Source organism: Crinia signifera, chromosome 2 (genome assembly GCF_055691185.1).
Source record: "Crinia signifera chromosome 2, ASM5569118v1, whole genome shotgun sequence".
In the NCBI taxonomy this organism is placed as follows: Eukaryota; Metazoa; Chordata; class Amphibia; order Anura; family Myobatrachidae; genus Crinia; species Crinia signifera.
This window is the reverse complement of record NC_139218.1, coordinates 271,515,643-271,539,906: the sequence shown is the minus strand read 5'-3', so window position 1 is coordinate 271,539,906 and position 24,264 is coordinate 271,515,643. Positions and strand designations below refer to the sequence as shown.

Here is a 24,264-nt window from a genome sequence, read left to right as displayed (position 1 = left end):
CCCGGCTCCTGTCCTCTCCCCGCCCCCGGATCTAGCCGCAGCAGCAGAAGCAGAGGTCTCCGTGCAGCAGCAGAGACAGTCTGTGTGCTCCCTCCCCGCTCCCTCCCCCTGCTTTTTTTTTACTACACGGAGCAGGGAGGAGGAAAATTTCTTCAGCACAGCAGTGAGTACCACTGCCACCAATGTTTATATACTGTATACTTTAGATGCCCACTGCCACCAATGTGTATATATCTATGTACAGCATATGCCCACTGCCACCAATGTGTATATATCTATGTACAGCATATGCCCACTGCCACCAATGTTTACATATATAAACATTGGTGGCAGTGGGCATATACTGTACATATATACAGTATATGCCACTGCCACCAATGTTTATGTGCAGAATATATCCACTGCCACCAATGTTTATATATACATTTAGATGCCCACTGCCACCAATGTGTTTAAATATACAGTATATGCCCACTGCCACCAATTCTTATATATGTGAATTATATGCCAACTGTCACCAATGTTTACTTATAAAAACATTGGTGGCAGTGGGCATATACTGTACATATATACAGTATATGCCACTGCCACCAATGCTTATATATGTGCAGTACAGTATATGCCCATGCCCACTGCCACCAATGCTTATATATGTGCAGTACAGTATATGCCCATGCCCACTGCCACCAATGCTTATATATGTGCAGTACAGTATATGCCACTGCCACCAATGCTTATATATGTGCAGTACAGTATATGCCCATGCCCACTGCCACCAATTTATTTATTTATATAAATGGCGATTATATATGCTGCTGGCAACACTGTTATCGCTGACACTGTCCAACAATGTTTATTAACCCCTTGAGTGGTAGGTTTCGCTGGGGCAGGACAAACTTGTCAGGGCAGGTTTGTCCTGCCCCAGCAAAACCCACCACAGTTGGAAGCCCCCGTCCCTCACCTCCGCTCCGGCGCTTCCCTGCCGCCACTGTCCCTGCTGCCTTAGCCGCCGGCCTGTCACATTCAGCAGTGACGTCGGTGGCAGGCTGGGGGATGTTCACCGCGGCTCGGGAGGACTCGGGTTCCTGAGCACTCCCGAGTCCCCCCGAACATTCCCGAGCCTGCCGCCGCCGTCACTGCTACTAAAAGTATGGCGGCAGGCGGCAAGGGGAGCGGGGTTATAAGAGCTCCGGCGTGCGATCGCCGGAGCACAGGTGATGGGAGGGTTCGGGGAATGAGCGGGGGGGGGGGGGGGGGGCTCTAGAGGTGCTGCGCCAGTGGTGTACACCTGGACACCACTGGCGTGCACCTATTTCATTTGTGGTATGCCCGCGCAGCTGAGCCCGATAAATTTCCGGGCATACCATTCAAGGGGTTAATATTAGCAGCCTGCGCCAGCAATATACTGTAGATATATAATAGACATTTAAATAAATACATTGGTGGTCAGTGGGTATATAAATATATAAACATTGGTGGGCAGTGGTGGCGGTAATGTATACATTGCTAGCATGCGCCAGCAACATATATGTTACCGCCAACACTGCCCACCAATGTTTATTGGCCCATTGCCCACATTGGTGGCAGTGGGTATATAAATATATAAACATTGGTGGACAGTGGTGGCGGTAATGTATACATTGCTAGCCTGCGCCAGCATATTGCATGTATAGTTATAAGGTTATACCAATTAAATATGGACAGCATTAATTAACTGAATAAAATGTCCCCTGCTCCCATGCTTGGAATCTAAACCCCGCCCATTATGTAAATAGCCTTTTATATGAAAGATTTTCAGCAAAGTCTTTCGCTTTCTGAAAATCTCTTGCTCTTTGGGGAAAATAGTTCAGTGTGTACGAACTACTTTGGGGGAAGATATATCTATCAAAGATTTTGGCAAAGTCTTTTGAAATGAAAATCTTCAAGTGTGTATGGGCCTTTACTTTCTACTTGTCACCAGGACTCGCTCTTATTGGAGTGTGTTTTGACAAGAGAGGATTAATACATTTAAATAAAAAAAACATTAAAATAATTTATTATTGCAGATATACCAGGTGATATAAATGGTAACTAATGTGGTATGATGATGATGATGCAATTCAGTGCAAATTGTGTCATCGAGTTGCCACTGTTTTTTATAATGGAACTTCAGAAAAACCCCATCACAATTCCATGCAAGAGCTCAAGCTTTCTTCACTATGTTCTGGCAAACTAAGTTCATATAATTTATTAAATGGTTACTGTTTAGTATTTTTATAACTTTATGATCTACTTTTTTTCTCCTCCTGTGGTGGCTTTGTAATGAATGTGAGGCTGTGATATTGTGTGGGAAAATAAGGGTTGGGGCACTGAATGGTGTCTATTTCAGCACTATGTAGGAAATGTGTGTCTGACGGATCTCTCTAAAACCTACCACATACTCCCTAAATCAGTGGAAGCACAGCCTATCTGAGATTATACCTGTCAGTGTTTAGTCATTTCCTTCATGAATGGCAGGTACCTTCTTTTTTTATCTGCATGTTATCAGCAGTTATTTCCACTTCCAGAGAGCCTAATTGAATGTAATGAAGAAAGAGGTTGGACCATTGAAGCTTTGCATTCCCTGCTCATTGTACTGCTTTCAGTGTTAACAGGGCCAAGTTATCATAAACTGGAGTAAGCTGTTTAACCTTGATTCTCTTGTGAACATGTAGATGCAATAACATTTGCAGTTGAAAAGCTCCTTTCTCAGATTGTAATGTTTAAGGATGTAAATTAAGCATTTTGTCTCTTCTGTCGCCTCGAGGTGTTATGCAGGAAAACACAAGAAGTTACTGGGATTAGTTCCACAGATTCCTTTTCTTATGTAAAAAGCAAAGCAGCTTTTAGTGCCATAAAGTAAAATAACATTGGCGTGGGTAACATCCATGGAAATTGCATGCATTTCATTTGTTTGCTTTCCTCTATATCTTAGAGCTATTAAAAGGTAATTCCCTCAGTACAGCTGTAGCTTCCAGTCTTGTTAAGGAATGTTAAGGGGTGTGTTAACTTAATGCATTGAGCCCCAGATCTCGCTCTCTCAAAATATATATATATATATATCTCTATCTCATCACGGATGGTGTAATGGTTAAGTGCTGAGGTCATGCACCCACCATGCAAAGAAAAATAGATAGCCGCACTAATGTTAAGATACTAGAACCAATTGGACTGGTTTCACAATATAAAACACAATTTAGAAAGTCTCCTGTTTCCTTGGAGACGAAATGCGTTGACGACTTCCGGCTTTTACGTCACATCCGGTCCTTGAAAGTCTATCCACGCAAGTCCTCCTGCAGCGTTACCTCACGCTACACTGTTTGCTGGTCGGGACTTCGCCAAACACTGAAGGCGTTTCAGAACTCCACACTAGTGAGAATAGAATAGTGTGGCGAGCGCAGCGAGCCACCGAGCCCGAAGCGTGGCGAGCCCCGCGAGGGGACGCGGATACCTTCACAGGTATCCGCGTGCCCTTGCGGGCTTCACAGGTGTCCGCGGGGCTCGCCACGCTTCGGGCTCGGTGGCTCGCTGCGCTCGACACACTATTCTATTCTCATTCCACGCCCTAGTGGATAGTAGGGGTATGAAAAGGTCGGAGGACGCGTACCACCGCCCCTCGCGGGCTCGCTACGCTCGCCACGCTTCGGGTTGGCGTCAATAGCGGGGTGGCGTTAACGGTGGTGGGGGGCCATGAAACATTTTTTTTTAAAACATATCCAATGTGAAATGCCCATATTGGCCAATTTCACATTGTCATTTTATTTTAACATTGCTGTCTATGGGAAATCGGGTCGGAAATCGGGTCCATCGTGTCTTTTAACATTACTGTCTATGGGAAATCGGGTCGGAAATCGGGTCCATCGTGTCTTTTAACGTTACTGTCTATGGGAAATCGCGGGCATCGCGTCGCGGCTCCTTATAACGGCCACGACCGACGCGATGCCCACGATTTCGGGCGCGATGAAAAAATCGGCAGCCCGGATAACTCACAAGTACCAAGCCCTTTGGGGTAATCCCCCAAATAATGACATAGGGGGATGTTTGATTTACCTCTTGGGGCACAGTCCTGCGCAGTTGGTAACCTCCTCAACGGTATGTAGGCTGGTCCAAGTTTGGTGTCCAGTTTACCTTGGAGGGTAGTGGGTGCTTAGAGCTTGTGGAAATCTGCTCCTGTGCTGGAAATGGTGGAGGATTCAAAGTAAGGGCTGGTTTGGATGGATCCCAATTAAAGATGGCAGATATGGTCTGATTCCAGGATTCAACGGGGTCTCGATGGCAACACTGACGCGTTTCGCTGTAATCCACAGCTTTATCATAAAATACCCACCATGGCCCTAACTGTGCGGAGTTTGTATATTCTCCCTGTGTTTGCGTGGGTTTACTCCGGGTTCTCCAGTTTCCTCCCACAATCCAAAAATATACTGGTAGGTCAATTGGCTTCCAACAAAAATTAACCCTAGAATGTCTGTGTGCGTGTGTACATGTGGTAGGGAATATAGATTGTAAGCTCCACTGGGGCAGGTACTGATGTGAATGTTCAACTATACTCTGTAAAGCGTTGCGTAATATGTATGCGCTATATAAGAAACCGCAAATAAATAAATAAATAAATAAATAAATATATATATATATATATATATATATAACAAATAGAGGTGGCGCTTCATAGTTTAATACCGTTTATTTAAAACAGGTGGACAATGCTAACAGCAAATCTCCTATTATGAAGGTAGAACCTGTACCGAGGTGTTCCTCCGGTGTGGGCTGGCTACCACAAGATATATATCAAATAACCACTGGCATAAACTGCAGCCACTTGTAGTTCACTCACTGGACCTCTCACTGCTCGAAGAGCATGATGTCAATTCCGGAACCCGGCGCCTAAGCGTCTGTGCGCGAGAGGAGCCACACAGCTCGATCTCCAGCGGTACACAGTGCGTCACACAGGCCACACCCCTACGCGTTTCATCATAGGACTTCGTCAGTGGAATATATATATATATATAGAAGAAAGGGTATAGAAGTGCGCTGATAGAAGTTTCACCAAGAATTTCACATCAGTGTGAGAAGTGTCTGCAGGGGGCCTTCTGACTGAGGATATCCCACACACAGACACTTCTGATCACAGAAGGTCAACTCTGTTTTAAAAAAAAAAAGCATCAGTTGGAAAACGATCTACATATGCCCTGAGAATACGATGTTCTGATTGTACATTGGATCACCGGTCATACTAATCTGTTGGCTTTACCCACTTTGGGTCCTAACTATAGGAAATACTAGTAACATACTGATACTCCTATTCCCCTGAAGAAGTCCCATAAGGGACGAAACTCGTAGGGTGATTTCAGGAAAATTGGCTCTAAGCGGTATCAAGCACAGGACCACTCAATGTGAAAATCTTGTATGAAATACCATCGTTTTTTTTATTGTTGTATGAAATAAATTTTATATATTTTAATACTGATGTGAAATTCTTGGTGAAACTTCTATCAGCGCACTTCTATACCCTTTCTTCTTCATCCCTACTCTGTACCTCTATTAACAGCGAGGTACCTAGAAGTGCAGCTACCTACACAGCGCAGGGAAGGTCACAACCCCTTTTTGTCCGAGATATATATATATATATATATATATATATATATATATATATATATATATATATATATATATATATATATATATATATATATATATGTATATGTATGTATATATATGTATATGTTTTTTTTATTTTGTTTGAACTAAACTATTATTGCTATAGTTGCATTAATGTATTAACACTATTATTCTAAAATCTGACCTTGAATTTAATTATGTCATAATGTAAGGTGGCAGGTGCACATTTGGTCTGTGTACGTAACCGTGAATTCAACAGCCAAAGGCCCGCTACCACATCTACCAAGCTGTGCAAATGAAAACCCCCTCGGCAACCAGTTCTCATTGTCTGATTTTCATTACTTTCATCAAGGGTGATTTCATACCTCCCAACCTGACCCTCTCCAGGAGGGACAGAATGCTCTAGTCCTGGACTATCTTCTTAATTTATGATTGCCATCACCTCTGTTGAAACACCTTTTCTTATCCATTAACCTGCTCAACACAGGTGATAGCAATCCTACATTAAGCGGGAAGTCCAGAAACAGAGCAATGTGTCCCTCCTGGAGAGGGTTATGTTGGGAGGTATGCGATTTGGTTCAAACAGATATTTTCTAATACCATAAATCCTGTATTAGTTTGTTTATTTTAATTTTCTTAAAGGGGGATACACACACACTGTGTGATGAGGCAGCTGGAGGATTTTGACAATGCTGATTTTGACTATGGCCATGGCCGATTTTGACTAGGCCCAATTATGGGCCACAATTGGCTTGCCAACACAGTCTATTTTTTTCCCCTTGTAATACTGATGTCGCAGGCCCACATATCGGTATCGGAAGCAGGAGAAACATAGCATTTTTGGCTTCCTTTTCTCACTATATAGCCATTGAAGGTAAAGTTTAGCCAAAAACTCAGTGTGTATGCACCTTATGGAGTATAAGTATATAACTAAAGGTTGGTTTCCTTTTATAGGACACTTTACTATTGCCTCTGCAGACCATTACAAAGACCAAACCCGCAGAGAAACCGACAGATTATCGACTTTAGAACACAATAAAATATTTGATCATTATCTGTGTTTTTTCAGTTCTAAGAATAGAAAGAAACCAAAGGTAAACTTGTCCAAATGATAGATGATGATTTTGTAAGGTTTAAAAAATAAATAAAATAAAATAAAAGAACACCACCCCCTTCCCAGTTCCAAATCATTAAACATCCATGGGTCTCTGCGCATAGAATAAAATGAGATAATATGCATGGGTCTCCCTTTAAAAAAAAAAAAAAAAAAAAAGCTGCAATAGACTGAACCAGCCAAGGCATCTGAAGCTATAGCATCAGGAGGTCATGGCGTATGGTCCTCTTGCCATGATGGTAACCAGCTCAAAACTAGTCAGCCCGGGTCTCGAATCCCTAGGGAAGTGCAAGGACAGCCCCCAGGGTTTGGGTGCAGAGGTAATAATGTTATTTAGAGTTTAAATAATATTATTTGGCTGCCTGGTCATGATGGTATGTTGAACTGCATGGGCCAGCATGCCCGGTCAAGGGTCCACTGGCACCTGTACTCTATTTGTAAAAAATAAATAATTGAATAAAAGATGGGAGACACACCCTGAATATTTGTTAAAAAATAAATAATTGAATAAAAGATGGGAGACACACCCTGAACATTGTGTTTTTAATAATTAAAAACATCCCTACACAACCCATGTTTTTATATAGATTAATTTCAAAAGGTCAGGGTTAATATCCTCTATAGTCCAGTTAGGATTCCCAGATAATGCTGGAACACAAAATTAGGCTCTACTGCGAATGAGAAGTCACTTGTTTACATTTTCCATATAAATGAATGACCAATCTGTCTGTACTAATTTATAGCTAGACAAGGGCATAAGCTCCTTGTTGTAATTGGTTACATTTAAAGTTAGGGTGACATATTTGTTCTACCATCCATATAATTGCAAATCACAACTGAGATCAAGGAAAGTGCAGTCATATCTGAATCTATACCATACCAGTAAAAAATATCTTGTTATTTCACGTATGATTTGTTCTTCGGTGCTTACTGGTTGTAACTTGTCTGTTACAAGAGATGTGGATCTTACTAATTAGTTACTGATGTTAGTTGGTAAAGGGATTTTAAACCATGCATTCTTGGAAATATCTGAAACGCCTGTAGAGAACACCAGTCAGATAGTGGTCTAATAATCTCACTTTAAATAGGTTGACTGAGGACCAGTGATTGAAATTGATCTCCATGATGACCCTAGGTTACATCTGAAACACGAGAGCACACATGCATAAGTTTTAAGGCATTAAAACCACCCTACGCTAATAAAAGACATAATATACAGTATGTGCCATGTTGACAGAAGCATGGGGTGTTACTATAAAACTACTAGCGCAACAAATCTTACTTATGATGTAGCAGTACATGTACAGGTGGATCACTAGCTAGATGAATTAGGTCCAGATGGTCTTAGTAGTTACTATTGTCATATATTCATGTGGAGAAAAATGACATTTAACTTTGATGTGTTATAGTACATCATGTACTTATGTAGTTTGCCATTTAAGTTCCAATTGGGTGTTAATTGCATTATATGTGGCTCAAAGATGCTTCTGATCCCAATTAAAAGCTGATCGAGGACTATTGGATGTTATTTCAGCTGACTGGTGACTGGACAGGAGTTTTAGTTGATGGACTAAATGTAATTTCCTCCAAGTTCTAGAGGTGTGTTTGCGCATGTCTTCACCTTTGTAATGCAGCAAGGTTTGTTTAGTCTTGTAAACAATTGCTTATTTTAAGAAAATGTGCAGACTCGCACAAAATCCCAATCTCCAGAGCCTCTGACCCTGAATGTGGTACATTGAATTTTAGGTTGGGTTACAGTAGTGTTCATTCTAGCACCCGCTATCTTTGAAAACCCATGCAGTTCCTCTTCCCTGCCTGGGGTGTCGCTGTCTGCTGTGGTGTTACTAGCACAGTTCTGGTTTGCATATCCGTGCAGATATACAGACCACACTGTGTTTGAAGCACTACAGCAGACAGCGACACCCCAGGCAGGGAAGAGGAACTGCATGGGTTTTCAAAGATAGCGGGTGCTAGAATGAACACTAGTTACAGTGCATGATCAAAGCCCTTTGTAGTATCACTTGATGGTTTTGCGGAGATGTGAGTTTGATACTGTTTGGCCACCATAACTCTTACCAACTACCAAGATTTATTTATGTCAGCACAATTCTGTGCATTAACTTAAAGGCGCTTTACATTATGGCAGCAACATACTGTAACTGTGTAACCCTAAATCTCATTCTAGGAACCAGGTCTGTGGAGTAAGAGACCATTTTGGATGGAGTCAGTAGAAATGTGCCGAATCCAGCTTTTTTTTTTTTTTAAACTTGCGTATCAGTGATTGTTTAACACATTTTACACATTCCCCATTTGACAGGCGGTAATCCAGATCTTCACAGACGTTTTTGGTTCTCCATTTTAAAAACAATAACGTTTTGGTTAAAAACAGGAAAAATACTATTCTGAAGTTAAAGTGCACCTTCCTCCAGATTGATCTGTGTGAATACTAGTAACATAGAAGTCGGTCCTATTAATTTGAAGAATGTGATGTGCCATTGCCACAGCGTTTTGTACAAATTCTGGCTGACTGCCACAATGATTCACACCCGCGAACTCAGCATGGCTAATAGAGTTGATGCAATTTTGGTAGTGGTAACTGTACAAGAAGCAGTGAAAATTAATAATTTTGGTACAGCATGGTTGACAATTAGCAGTATAATAATAGGAATTTGGTACTCACCGATAATTCCCTTTCTCCGAATCCGAAGGGGACACTGAAGTACTACGCTGGGGATAGTGTGGTGTTATGGAGGAGTTGGCACTTTAAGAACTTGAAGTGTGGTGTGGCTCCTCCCCCTCTATCCCCCCCTCAGACTCCAGTCTTAGTTACTGTGCCCGAGAGGAGAAAAGAGACCAGGAAACCTCTGACAGAGAGAGAGAGAGAGAGAGAGAATGAAAACAAGACACCGAAACAAAAATAAGTCAAAAGAACTTACATACAGACCATCGCATGCAACACAACCTGGCCACATGCGACCTGTAAAAACCCCTCCCTTTCCAGAAGACCAGTGCCGGGAGGGCGCTCAGTGTCCCCTTCGGATTCGGAGAAAGGGAATTATCGGTGAGTACCAAATTCCTATTTTCTCCTTCATCCTCTGGGGACACTGAAGTACTACGCTGGGGACGTCCCAAAGCCATCCCCACGGGCGGGAAGGCGCTGGGCATCCTGAAGCACCGCGCGGCCAAACCTAGTAGAGGATGCCGCGAAGGTGTCAAATCTATAAAACTTAATAAAGGTATTGGGCCCAGACCAAGTGGCTGCCCTACATACCTGAGAAAGAGACACCCCTCTGGCCGCCGCCCAAGAAGGTCCCACCGAACGGGTGGAATGAGCCGAAACTCTAGTAGGCGGAGGCCGGGAGGCCTGAACATAAGCTTGTTTAATGGTTAGACAAATCCACCTGGCCAAAGTTTGCTTGGTAGCCGGCCAACCACGTTTTGCGGAACAGTATAGGACAAACAGAGAATCCGACTTCCTGAGATCCTTGGTTCTGTCCACATAAACCTGCAAAGTTCTGACCACATCCAGTGAAGCGAACTCTCCTGTCAAGGCCGGAACCACGATTGGCTGATTAAGATGATAAGCCGTCACCACCTTTGGCAAGTAATCCAATCTAGTCCGGAGTTCCGCCCTATCTGAGTGGAACACCAAATACGGAGAACGACATGAGAGAGCACTGAGGTCAGACACTCGTCTAGCCGATGCCAAGGCCAGTAAGATCACCGTCTTCCAGGTAAGTAAACGTAAATCAATAGATTCTAAAGGCTCAAACACCTCCGACTTGAGATAGTCCAGCACCAAAGGAAGATCCCAAGGTTCTTCCGGAGGTCTTACCGGAGGTTGCAGCCTTAGAACCCCATTCAAAAAAGTTTGTATTTCCGGCATCAAGGCTAATCGCCTATGAAAGAAAACCGACAAGGCGGACACCTGGACCTTAAGGGACCCTAAACGAAGGCCCGCCTCAAACCCTGATTGCAGAAACCTCAACAATCGGGACAAAGAAAAAACAGCTGTAGGGCACTTGTGTCGTTCACACCACGACACATAAGCCTTCCAAATCCTGTAATAATGCCGGGAAGTAACCTCCTTCCTGGCTCTCATCATTGTGGGAATGACCTCTTTAGGTACCCCACGCCTACTCAGCAGCTCGGCCTCAACAGCCACGCCGTCAAACGCAGCTGCCTTAATTCTTGGTAGACGAATGGTCCCTGTTGCAATAGATCCTCTCTTTGAGGCAGTAGCCAGGGTTGATCTATCAGGAGCCCCTGAAGATCGGCAAACCAAGGCCGACGAGGCCAATTTGGAGCTATGAAAATCACCGTTGCCTTCTCGCGCTTGATCCGTTTGAGTACTAACTGAATCAAGGGTAACGGAGGGAACACATAGATTAGATGGTAATTCCACTCTGCGGTCAGAGCATCCGTCGCCACTGCCTCCGGATCTCGTGACCTGGAACAATACTGAGCCACCTTGCAATTCCGTTTGGATGCCATCATGTCTATCTGAGGTAACCCCCAACGATTGACAATCTGGCCAAACACCTCCGGATGCAGTGCCCACTCCCCTGGGTGCACATCCTGGCGACTTAAGTAGTCCGCTTCCCAATTGTCCACCCCTGGAATGAACACCGCCGAGAAAGCCAGAGAATTCCTCTCCGCCCATTGAAGGATCGGGCGTACCTCCTGCATAGCTGCCCGACTGCGCGTTCCACCCTGTCTGTTGATATAGGCCACAGCCGTGGCATTGTCCGACTGAATTCGGATCGGCTTCCCTCTGATGAACAGGTCCGCCTTGAGAAGAGCCAGACGGATAGCCCGAATCTCCAGGATATTTATCGGGAGCCTTGATTCCTGCGGAGACCAACGGCCCTGAAAGTGACGTCCCATCACAACCGCCCCCCAGCCCCTCAGGCTGGCATCCGTCGTGATAATAGTCCACTCCCAGACTCCGAACCGACGCCCCTCCAACAGATTGGCCGTGTGAAGCCACCAGTGAAGGGACAGCCGACTGCAGGGTGAAAGAATTACCGTCCTGTGCATGTGGACATGCGAACCCGACCACTGCCTCAACAGATCGAGTTGAAAAGTCCTGGAGTGGAAACGGCCGAAAGGCAGAGCCTCGAAGGAGGCGACCATCTTGCCAAGCAACCGAATGCAAAGGTGCACCGACACCCTCCGAGGACGAAGCACCTGCTTCACCAAGTCCTGAATCGAGGCAATTTTCTCCAAAGGAAGGAAGACCCGCTGTACTTCTGTGTCCAGGATCAGTCCAAGAAACAAAATCCTTTGGGAAGGTACCATCTGGGATTTCCCATAGTTTAGAATCCAGCCATGCCGAATCAAGGTCTGACAAGTCACGTGAAGCGCCTGTTCCAGCTGACTCTTGGATCCGGCTTTTATCAACAAATCGTCCAGATACGGAACAACCTTGACTCCTAGTGTGTGGAGAAAGGCAACCATGACTGCCATTACCTTGGTGAAAAGGCGAGGCGCCGATGACAGGCCAAAGGGCAGAGCCCGAAATTGAAAATGTTGGTCCTTGATTGCGAACCGAAGGAACCTCTGGTGTAAGTCGTAAATGGGAATATGTAGATAGGCATCCTTGACGTCCAAGGATGCCAAATATTCCCCCGGTTCCAGACCTGCCACCACCGAGCGAAGCGACTCCATTTTGAATCTGTGGTACATAATGTACTCGTTCAGCTTCTTTAAATTTAAGATCGGCCTTACCGACCCGTCTGGTTTTGGAACCAGGAAAAGAGGAGAATAAAACCCCTCTTTGCGTTGATCGGTTGGGACATGCATTACCACGCCTGCTGATAACAACCGCTGAACTGCTTGGAGTAGTAACTGAGAGTCTTTTTCCGCATGCGGAAGACCCATCGTAAAAAACTGTTGAGGAGGAGAACCGGCAAACTCTAGTTTGTATCCCCGAGACACGACTGAGAGAACCCACTTGTCCTTGCAGGATTCTTCCCAGGCCTGCCGGAAATCCAGAAGCCGCGCTCCTACTCTGGGATCCCCCAGGTAGGAGGGGAGGGCGTCATGCCGCGGGCTTTTCTGGCTGCTTGGCGTCTGCACGCCGGGAGCCAGGGTTAGCGGCGGAGGTGGCGGCGCCAAAGCCTCTACCTCTACCACGGCCCGAGGTAAAGGAACCTCTAGACTTACCCCTAAATTTCGGGGCCCCTCGAAAGGAGCGAAAAGCCGGACCCTGGTAAGGTTTTTTCGGAGGAGGCGCTGAGGAAGGGAGGAAGGTAGATTTACCCCCTGTCGCCTGAGCAATTAATCTATCCAGCTCTGGGCCAAAAAGAACATCCCCCGTAAAGGGAAGAGCTTCCACTGCTTTTTTTATATCCGCCTCCGCCTGCCAAGACTTAAGCCACAAAGACTGTCTGGCTGTAATTGACAGAGCCGAGATCCTCGCCACCAGTGAAGCCGAATCCCTGGCCGCCTCTCCAATATATGCCGCGGATTCCCGCATTTGATCAGCCAACTGAGCTAACTCCTCAGGAGACCTCTGCTCCTCCAAGCCTCTGGACAAATCCTCTGCCCATTTCTCCATGGCCCTGCTGACCCAGGAGATAACAAAAATAGGACGCAAAGAGACCCCAGCCGTAGAAAAGATGTGCTTAAGCCCCGCCTCCAAACGCCTATCTGGCGCCTCCTTCAGGGCCACCGCTCCCGGAATGGGAAGCGCTGCCTTCTTTGAAAGCTTAGAGACGGAAGCGTCCGCTAACGGCGGGTTTTCCCATTTCGCCCTGGCTTCTGGGGCAAAAGGGTAAGACGCCTTAAAGCGCCTGGATAACTGAAACTTTTTCTCAGGCACTTTCCAAATGTCCAACAGAGGCTTCTCCAACTCTATGGACTCAGGAAAAGTTACCGCAGCCTTAACAGGACGGCCAAAAATAGAAACCGGAGCAGGAGGTTCTTGCTCAGCAACATTAAGGGTCACCTTAATAGCCTGAATCAAGGCCTCTAAACCTTGAGCCTCATCCTGAACACCCTGCTCTTCATCCACAGGCGCAAAGGTATCATCCAACGCCTGGCACTCCCCCTCTTCTAGAGGGTTAACTTCCTCCTCATCAGAGGTATCAATCCTCAAAACCAAAGGAGCACCCCTTTTTTTAGGTGGAGGAGGGGCGCTGGACTGTGTAGGCATAACGGTGGATTGTACCAGCGAATCCACTGACCTAATCAACTCTCTGGCCCATGAAGGCTCAGCAGAAGACATAGTAGACAGATGAGAATGTAAAATCTCCCTGTCCCTACGAGACGCTGCCAGCTCAGAAGCTAAGGTAGCTAACACACTTGTAACCCCTTCAGCATTAAGGAGAGCAGCTTGCTGTTGAACAGCCCCTCCTTTATAGCAATCCTTACACAGTGACACACCTTTCACATGTTGTGTAAATTGCTGATTACACTGAGTGCAAGTGAACAGCTTCTGAGAAGCTTTAGAGCCAGAAGCTTTTGTTGCCATAATGCAATCCAATACAAACACTTCCTTCACTCAGCACACTCTAACACAGCCACACAGATAGCAGTGTAAACCCAGCAGTGTAAAAGAAGGAAATACAATAGGGGGAGAGGAGCTCACCTTCCCCGAATTAGCCCACCTGAACACTCCAAGCGGGGACTCCTAGAAAGGAGAACCCCTTCACTCACCCAGCGCAGTGACACAGTCTGTCCAGTCTGGGATGAAAAACGCTTTGCTGTCCTGAAGCAGAAGGGCTCTGATGAGGCACAACAAACAGAGGAAGGCAGCGTGGGCTTTAGGAAGGCAGCGTTTGCCGCGCTGAGGATTTTTAACCTGGAGGAGACGCCCATGACACGCCTCCTCCTTCCTCCGTCCCAGCGCGCGCTGAGACACAGTCTGCCCCTCAGCTGGACCAGCGCGTGACTCTGGTCCAGCAGTCACCCGGCGCCCAGCGCCCCAGTCCTGACCTCTCCGGCGGGTGACTAGCCAACGGAGCAGTAACACAAGCCGCGAGCGGCTGTGGCTGCTCCCCCACACCTAGAGTGCAGGCGGCTGAGGTCAGCAGCGTGCACCACACGCAGTGCCGCTCTGACCTCCCAGAGAGCTTTATACACACTGCAGGCAGCCAGTCTAACACTCAGGCTGCCTGCACACTTCTATATAAAACAAAAAACGGACAAACAGAGACCCCTGCGGGAGCCTCTTGCCCAGGGATCCTACTCCTCCGGGCACTAAACTAAGACTGGAGTCTGAGGGGGGAATAGAGGGGGAGGAGCCACACCACACTTCAAGTTCTTAAAGTGCCAACTCCTCCATAAAACCACACTATCCCCAGCGTAGTACTTCAGTGTCCCCAGAGGATGAAGGAGAAATATTATTTAAGTGGTTCCCAAACTTGCAGGGGTGCCATGGTTTGTTTATACAGGACCAAATTAAAAGATTTTTGGTCAATCTGTTAGACTAAACCAGTTCTGGGGGCTACTAATATTAAAATATGTGGACAAAAGAAGTGAATCCTGCCCACCACCACCACCACATAACAGTAGAGAATGGCAGGTTAGCAAAATTTACTTATTTTAATACATTTGCTTCTCAATAAGTTTTGGCATAGCGGTGCCCTGTAAAAAATGCTGATACTCTAGGTTGCCATGATTAACCACTGGAGAATACATGATAGAGAAATCATGTATTAGATCTTCATCTACCCTACAGTCATACTGTATATTATCCAGCAACTGATAAGTAATTAATAAATTCTTTGCATTTTTTTGGATGATTTTAATTGCTCTTCTCAACCTTTCTGTTCAAAAAGAGTATGGCATGGTAATATATTATGCAAAGCATGACTTACCATTACGCAATATTACGGTCCTAAGCCGTTACGGAGTTAGCACTCAGTCATCAGAGACACAAAGATACATGCAACAAACCAACATTAAAATACCTGTGCTAGCAGGTCAAGCCCGCCCCCATGCCCACAGCCGATTGACCGCGAGCTTACCACCTCCCACGCTAGATCGCACCACACACACCTGCCGCCTAACAGTGTGTGCACGCAGCCTGCAGGCGAAACAGAGAGGTCTCTCACACTGACCTCCGGGTCTGTCCCACGTGACCGAGACTCCCCTTACCGCATGGAAATGCGTCATCAATCTGCAAGAGGAAGTAACGTTCACAGACAACCAGTTCCTATGGAAACCAAGAAAACAAACATTTAAAATCCACATATACATGGTATATACATATACAGTGGAAAAATTAAGAATCAATGGACTTTACATAATAATATAACCGCAATGCAATAATCAAGCTTATATCAGCCTCAAATAGTTGAACAATAAATAGATTGCAGTCAGCAAAAAGAACAGGCCAAAAAATACTAGATCTTCGATGCCAACTCATAGCGCAGAAATGTTTGTGTTGGTTTTAATCTCTCTCACCAGGGCTTCCATACATACAAAAACCAGTGGTAAAGTAGGCATCCCTGGTGTTTGCCGTTTGAGAGATAGTATTATCTGTTAATAACCAGTTCACTCTGATCTACGATGATAGTGCCGAAGTGCACCAAGGCACTTGTCAGAAAAAGGTATCTGCCCGGAAACTGCGTTACAACAAGCCCTTAACAAGCCCAATAGCATGCAGTAGTTTTATTAAAAAAATATTTGCCTTTGGGATTCATGTCAGACACACAAACCTCAGATAACACCCAAAGAGTATACAACTTGATTGACCCTTTCATCTTCCAGGGCTGTTTTGGTGCTATTGTTACTTTGAATTAGTTGGCTATATATGTGTAGGGCGCTTTCTAAATTTGGTTTCAAAGACATATTTTATTCTCTCTATAGCTCTTTTTAGCAATTAATAGTACTCGGTCCACTAGGGTATTTGGCAATGTGTTTCTGTCTGAAATATGTCATCTCTAATGGCAAACATGCCAGGGTTACCCACTTTCCCTTTTAGATTTTTATTTAGTTTTTGAAGTACAAGCTGCCGAAATCCATGCTTCATTTGATTTCCATAGAGTGCAGATTGAGGATGCAATTCATAAACTTACTCTTTGCAGATGGTATGCCCCTTTCCACAAAGCCTTTGACATTGTTCCAATGACTTCATAAGCTACTAGACCGTTACAGCGAGGCCTTCAATTACAAATTACATGCTTCAAAATTAGATGCCTCACAGTTGTCTGTATTGTGTTTTCGCTCTCAGTTTAATTATACTTGGTATACTGTACCACCTTGATTCAATACCTTGGTATCCATATACATCCAACACATACCTATATGTTTAATGTTAAACTTTCTCGTTTGCTTGTACAGTTCTCTTCCTTCACCAAGTACTTGATTTCCCATGATACTTCTTGGTTATGTTTATTAGCAGCGTTTAAAATGACCCTAGACTCTAAACTGTTATATTTACTTCTCTCAATCCTGTGATTTACTAAAACTCTCTTTGAATAAGTGCCATAGTATTTTATCTACTTCTATATGAAAGAACCGAAATGGCATACTCTAGAACAGTGGTTCTTAAACTCGGTCCTCAGGACCGCAAACAGTTCACATTTTCCAGGTCGCCTGGCAGGTACACAGGTGCATTCATTACTCATTGACACATTTTAAAAGATCCACATGTGGAGCTAAATATTTCAATTGTGATTCTGTGAGGAGACCTGCAAAACATGCACTGTGTGGGGTCCCGAGGACCGCGTTTGAGAACCTGTGCTCTACAATGATTTTGCCTAAACTGCAGGGGGGCCTGCCAATTCCTGACCTAGCTGGATATCAGGAGGCTTGCCTTCTGACTCCGCTCTGATACTGTGTTCATCTCCATAAAGTTAAGAGTTTGGTACATTTAGAGAAAGTACACTTTATAGCCTACCACTTAGTTGACTTACTGTGGATACTTAAATCTATGAAAGCTTTTGAAAAAAAGAATGAATGGCTTGGTGCAATTGTTGTCAGAAGATGTTCCACTCAAATGGTCTTATTGGTTAAAATAGACACAATTTATTTAAAACATGATACATAGGCCAGTATTCAATGCCCCTGATTCGCCGCTGTGTTCGGCGAATCGTGCTGGTTTCCGGCGAAGCGGAAAATGACAATCGCTGTATTCATCGGTCACTGTTCGCCAAAAGCGATAAAGGAATGTTTGGCAATTTGCCGTTACATAGTCGCTGCAGCGAGCACCTGGGGCGTCGAATAGGGTACACGGCGGGGCAGGTGGCGAATCAAAATGCCAGCGAATGCCCGGTGAGTGCAGGCGAAAGCGCTACACTGTACGCTGCCCCTGCGCTTGCCGGAGCATCCTCTCCAGTATTATAAAATGACAATCAGCAATGCAATATGTTTACCTCCATTGAGCTGCATGTCCAGATAATGAACCGGGGGAGTGCACACTAGATGATCTGCATGAAAATATCGCTAATGATGGTCATTTTTGTGCATATGTTTTCAGATATCGTCTAGACTAGGATGCAAGAGATTATTATTATTTTTTCTGTTTATTAATATAGTTCAGCAAATTCTGTTGTGGTTTATAAGACTGTAAGCTTGCCAGCATGGCCCTCCTACCTCTATGTCGGTTTGTTTCTACCCAGTTTGTTTAATTACTGTTGTTTCCAATTGTAAAGCGCAACGGAATATTCTACGCTATATAAGAAACTGTAAATTAAGTATTGTGCTAACCGCAAGAATTGAGTGGGTGAGGGCTATGACCATATTGTGTAATCAGTAATAGAGCAGGATTTTCTGTCCCCACCATGCCAGTCTAGCTAATTTAGCTGTACTCTGCATTAATCTGATCATTGCTATTAACTTGAATTTGTTTTACCTGCAAAACTAAGGCCAGTATTCAATGCGGCCGGCACGGGGGTTAAATGACGGGGATCGTAGAAAACCCCCTCTGCCAGCCGCTCACCCTATTCTAGGTTCCGGGGCAGCGAGGATTCCCCCAAACAGCGAGGCTTGCGGCTAATGCAGAGAGCCCACTTAATTTAGCCATGGGTCTTGCTGTTTCTGCAGCCGCATACGCCGAATTGGCATATGTTTGGGGGTCAGTTGAATACTGACCGGGGGAGTGGTGACAGCGAGCAGACAGCCATACTCGCTGTCACAGCTCGCCCCCAGCATTGAATACACCCAAAAGTATTAGCAGCAATTAAACACCAATGTTATTACCTGGCACAAGTGATGATAATGGAAACACATACCTCATGTACCAAATTTTATCATTTCATTACTGTACATTGACACTTGTAGTAACAACAATTATGTAAATTTTTGGTGACTAAGAACATTTAATAGATTGAATGTGAATTTGATCTATACGTGAAGACGTCAGATATCTTGTTGTAGATAATATAAAAATGTCTCATGGTCACACAGTATATATCTAATGAATAAGTAGATTTGATTACATGTAACCCTGTTGCTGTGTGATTGTTTGGTAGATTTTATTAAATTGCTTTAAACTATTTTAAGTTCCCACTGAAGTGTAAATCCAGCTATAACCCCTCATAGCACTCACAAATACCATTGTCTCCACAGGCTGCAGAAAGCATCGCCTTCATTGGACCTGATACACATGCTATTCAAGCTATGGGAGACAAGATTGAAAGCAAGCTATTAGCCAAGAAGGCAAATGTGAACACCATCCCTGGCTTTGATGGGGTGGTCAAGGTGAGGAGCTGCACTGCTAAGATTTTGTGTGACCCATATATGGTAAATGTTTAATCTCAGGACAATGCAATGCTGTCATGGCTATTAAGTCATATACATATTACTGTATGTACATACCTATTTTTTCCACATTTAATTTGTTTCAGAATGGTAGAAATGTTTATGCCAGGTAAAAGTATGTAAGTAGACTCTTAGGATTCCCAAATAAAAAAAAAGGACACACAAAATATACATGTGTACGGACTGCATACTAATCTGTGTTATCAAATGTCCATAGTTTGCAAAAAATAATTTACCCAATTCAGAGGGCTCTGGAGTGAGTTCTATAGCTCCGAGTGTCACAACATTTGAACCACAGATTATTCAAATGATGCTCTATTGATAAATTAAAAAAATGTATTTAAAACATTTGCCTTAAGGTGGAAGAATAACAAAAAAATATTCAATATCTTATACACTGTAAAGATCAGCCAAGTATCATCTTACTTATTGGAAAGTACGTACAGGGACTGAGAGCTGGCACGTCAGAGCCCTAGCCCCACTCACAGAGATAAGGGATCAGAAGGAGGGCATCTCTCCCGGTACTGTGAGCTGTGTGAGGAGCTGCCTGCAGCACAGGCTATTAGTACAGTAGTTGCATCTGCGCACAGGGAGGGAGACATCGGCACCACTATGCAGGGCTCCCTGTGTCTGCTGTTGGCACTGGTGCCCTTTGCTATGCCAGCGCTGCCCTTTGTTGTGTACCGCGGCTCCTTGTCCTCCCAGGAGATACCCAGCAACAACAGAGATGGTCGACCGTGTTAAGGTCGGCCACTATCAGTAAGCTCTACCGAGCAGGGCTCTCTCTCCTTGTGCTTTTCAGTATATATCTCTGCTTGTCCTATTTGCATTTGTTCTGTAAATCACTATTATTTTGTTTTGTTCTTTTGCTCATCTATGTATTGTCAGGCGCTGCGGAACCCTTGTGGTGCCATATAAATAAACGATAATAATAAAAAGTTTGACACATGAAAAAGGTCAACATGCATTAGGTCTACATGGTCAAAAGGTATGCATTTTTTTTTCCTTTTCTTTTTTTAAAGTGGACTTAATCATACCGTGGACGTGGAGGGAGAATATAATATGAAGTATGACAAGTGCAGCGGTACACTTACCCGATGTCCATGTTGACTTTCGTCGACATACACACCAATCCCACCTCCTGTTGACCTTTTGACCATCCCGACCTAATGCATGTCGAACTTTTTTATGTGTCGACCTTTTGACTGTTGACCAATAGTGATCAACCTTTTCACTGTCGACCTTTTGATTGTCAACCTAACAACCTGTACCCACCGCAACTACTTCCCCGGTTTCCCCACCAGCTGTTGGAAGTGATTTGATGTTAAGAAAGCATTCCTGTGGGTAAGTGGCCAGTAGACCAATAGGAGGTTGCCAGCAGAGTATGCATGGTATCATGATGCTGCCCAGTGGGCGCTGTACCATCTATCGGGCATTTTTTGGACAAGTGTGTGCTGGGCTGGGGAGAGAGGCTGTGCTGCGGTGGCAGCCTGTCATCTCTGTCCCCCACTGCCTGGCTCCTTGCAACGGGGGAGGGGGGAGCAGCCCTTGGGCCCAGGTAAAAAGTACCCCCCCCCCCCCCTTCTCTGCACCACTGGTCATGCACATTGGCCACTTAATGGGGCTCAACCAGGGAAACATCTAATATGTTATTCACTCCTTTTTTTTTCTTCCACATACCGTATATACTCGAGTATAAGCCGACCCGAATATAAGCCGAGGCACCTAATTTTACCACAAAAAACTGGGAAAACTTATTGACCCGAGTATAAGCCTAGGGTGGGACATCACAGGCTTTTCCCCCTGCCTTATAGCAGGACACCACAGGCTGCTCCCCCCTGTTCACCCCTGGGACACCACCAAATTCAATTTTGACAAGAATACACTGTAATGTGCACATAGACGTGGTACACAGGAGCTGACAGATGCAGCAGCACAACAAGCACAGATACGTCCACATACACCAGAAGCACATTCCTCCACTCATCCACTGAGCCCTGTCATTAGCAATATCACACTGGGCATTACCCAACACTTATTTGTTCTATAAAGTCTTATTACAGGCACACAGGAATATCACCACAGTGATGGCAGGCACACAGGTATATCACCACAGTGATTACAGGCACCCCCTGCAAGGGACACCGCACACGGAGGGGGAGGGAGAAGCCGCCGCTTACCTCCTCCAGCGTCCGACTCCAGGGGGTTTGGGGTGCGTCGCTGACTGGCTCCACGGCCTCCGCCACTGCCCTGCCATCCACTTGGCTGCCCGGCTCCACTTTGAACAAAGGCGCGGCTACGGCAACATGGCCGCCGGCCTCCTGCACTGAGGACATGTATAGTGCAGGAGGCCGGCGGCCATGTTGCCGGTAGCTGCGCCTATGTTCAAAGTGGAGCCGGGCAGCGAAGTGTATGGCTGAACGCAGGGCAGACGCCACTGACTCGAGTATAAGCCGAGTGGGGACTTTTTCAGCTAAAACAAAGGCTGAAAAACTCGGCTTATACTCGAGTATATACGGTAATAAAAAGTTTTTGTAATCAGTACACAGGAGACACCATGTGTTCACCAATCATGCACAAAAGAAAATAAAGTTGATAATGAGATTTCTCAGAAATAACTTAATGTGAAATAGCTTTATAACATAGAGCTCCTGGTATTATATAGTGAACTCAAACCTCCACCTATCCTTGCGTGAAAGCAATGCTGCAGGAATGTCCCACTTCCAAAGCCGCTGCTTACACAGAGCTCCCTGGTCTGTTGCACACTGCTGATTTTTTAGGGTGGCGCAACCCTCACCTAGGTATAGCAATAGGGACCTCAGTATACAGAGAAGCCTTTATGATGGCTTTGGGGCTTTAATCATACATGTGCCCAAATATATGTAACCAATCTTTCTGAATTCTATTATGTATTTTTGAGACTAGTTACTAATGCTGTTCAGTCTGCTGGAGGGAATCAATGTATTTTTTCTGTTGCACACATGCCAAGTTAAGATATTAATACTTTTTTACCAAAAACAGTGTGCAAGAAGGAAAATCTACAGTAGATTAGCTATCCAGTTATCCCTAATAACCAGCACTAATCAGGGATTATTCCTCAGGCACCCAAAGCATAAACTGTGAAAAGCCGACCCTCTAAGCTAACATAACACCTGGAATCATGAGCTTATCATGGATTCCATGTGTTATCGCATGATAATGGGCAATTTTTCAGCCCAATAGTGACCATTGGGATAAATAAGTGGTAACATGTTTTTTATTGGGAGGGGGGGGGACTAAAAATGACTGCATGTAATAGTATAACAGGTATGTTGGTATTTAATTGATTTCATGATTGAATTGATTTAATTTCCTGGCAGTCCGTGCAGAAATATTCCGCTTATAGTACCTATGGTAGGGCTGCATCCAAATATCCACAAGTATGGGGCCAGATCAGGCTATGAGTTGTGGTGCTTTTGGCATTAGTCGCAGCTGATTTAATCGACTCAGTAAATTTCTAGAGATCATATGTGTCTATCTTAGTTCAGATATTTAAAATATGGTCTTGGATTGGCAACCTTGAAATCCTCTAGAGCAGCGGTTCTCAAACTGTGGGTTGTGACCCCAAAGTGGGTCCTGACCTTCTCAGCATGGAGTCGCGACTCCATGTTGCTGACCACCAGGCTGATGATTTTTCTTATCTCAGTCAGTGGTGCAAGGAGAAAAATCTGTTGAATTATCTGTTATGTTAGACTCTGCACATTATTTTGTGCCTCCACAATGCTGCCGTGTATGTGCTGTCTGCTGACTACACATGTGATGACCTTCTGCAGTAACTTGCCGGGTCCTGTCATTATTTTTATTGTCTGATGGGGCCCCAAAGCAAAATTGATTTAAGGACCCCTGCGCTTGAGTAATCCATAAATGTATCACTTAGGCTGGGTAAACACTGGGTGATGGATAATTAACGATATTCACAATATCGATATTGGTAACGATATATGTGCATATCGTCCAGTGTGTATGTTCAGTATCGTTAGCAATGCGTTGAGGACATATGACATCACTGACCGATATCTTGAACGATATCGGTCAGTGTGTAGGCACTACTCTCACAGCACTGCCGATATATAGTTAACCATATCATCGGGCGCTGGAATCGCCAAGTGTGTACCTAGCATTAGTGATTTTAAAGGAATCATTAGTTTATAATGTACTTATTTTAATAGTATTGCAAGTTGTTTTATTGCTACAAACAATCACACAAACCTTTCAGTGGTTGCATCCACAAATCCTACTGCGTGTTGCCCATAAAGAAGGTGAGAGCCCTCGCTTATCAACTGGTTAAATGCCTACTTTGTTTTCTAAAGCCATAATAACATTTGCTTCACTGTTCTCTTTATCCCTTTTGTTTTAATCTCCATGCCTGATTAATGTTGCACATCCCTAAGAAATGAGCAGTTAATTGCAAATTAGGATTGTGTGTATATGATAATTCCTGTTTAATGTGATTTGTACTAGTGCTGTGTCAGGATGTGTGGCATTCCTTCCTGTGCAAACTGTTTCAATTATCTTTTGGGTATCTGCCACAACTAAAGGTAGAAAGGAATATCATTGAATTGTTTGTGTACATAGATCCTCTATCTTAAAGAAATGTATACTAATGACTGATCCAAATTTCAGTGTATCAGACCATTACAAATCTAAATATAACTAAGGTCTCAGACAATTGAATTCAATTAGGGAAGTTTTTCCTGTTAGCCGAAAAACATCACTAATTTGGACACTCAGTATCGAATTGTCAGCATTTATTCCCGTGTTTA

At 44.5% G+C, this 24,264-nt stretch overlaps 1 protein-coding gene across 1 annotated transcript in view; it reads left to right on the top strand.

Moving 5' to 3' along the window:
- PCCA (propionyl-CoA carboxylase subunit alpha) overlaps positions 1-24,264 on the top strand; it is a 457,969-nt gene that overhangs the window by 108,778 nt on the left and 324,927 nt on the right. Inside the window, exon 7 of the mRNA XM_083168630.1 lies at positions 19,271-19,402. Coding sequence (XP_083024756.1) covers positions 19,271-19,402 — 132 coding nt within the window. The remainder of the gene's footprint in view (positions 1-19,270; positions 19,403-24,264) is intronic.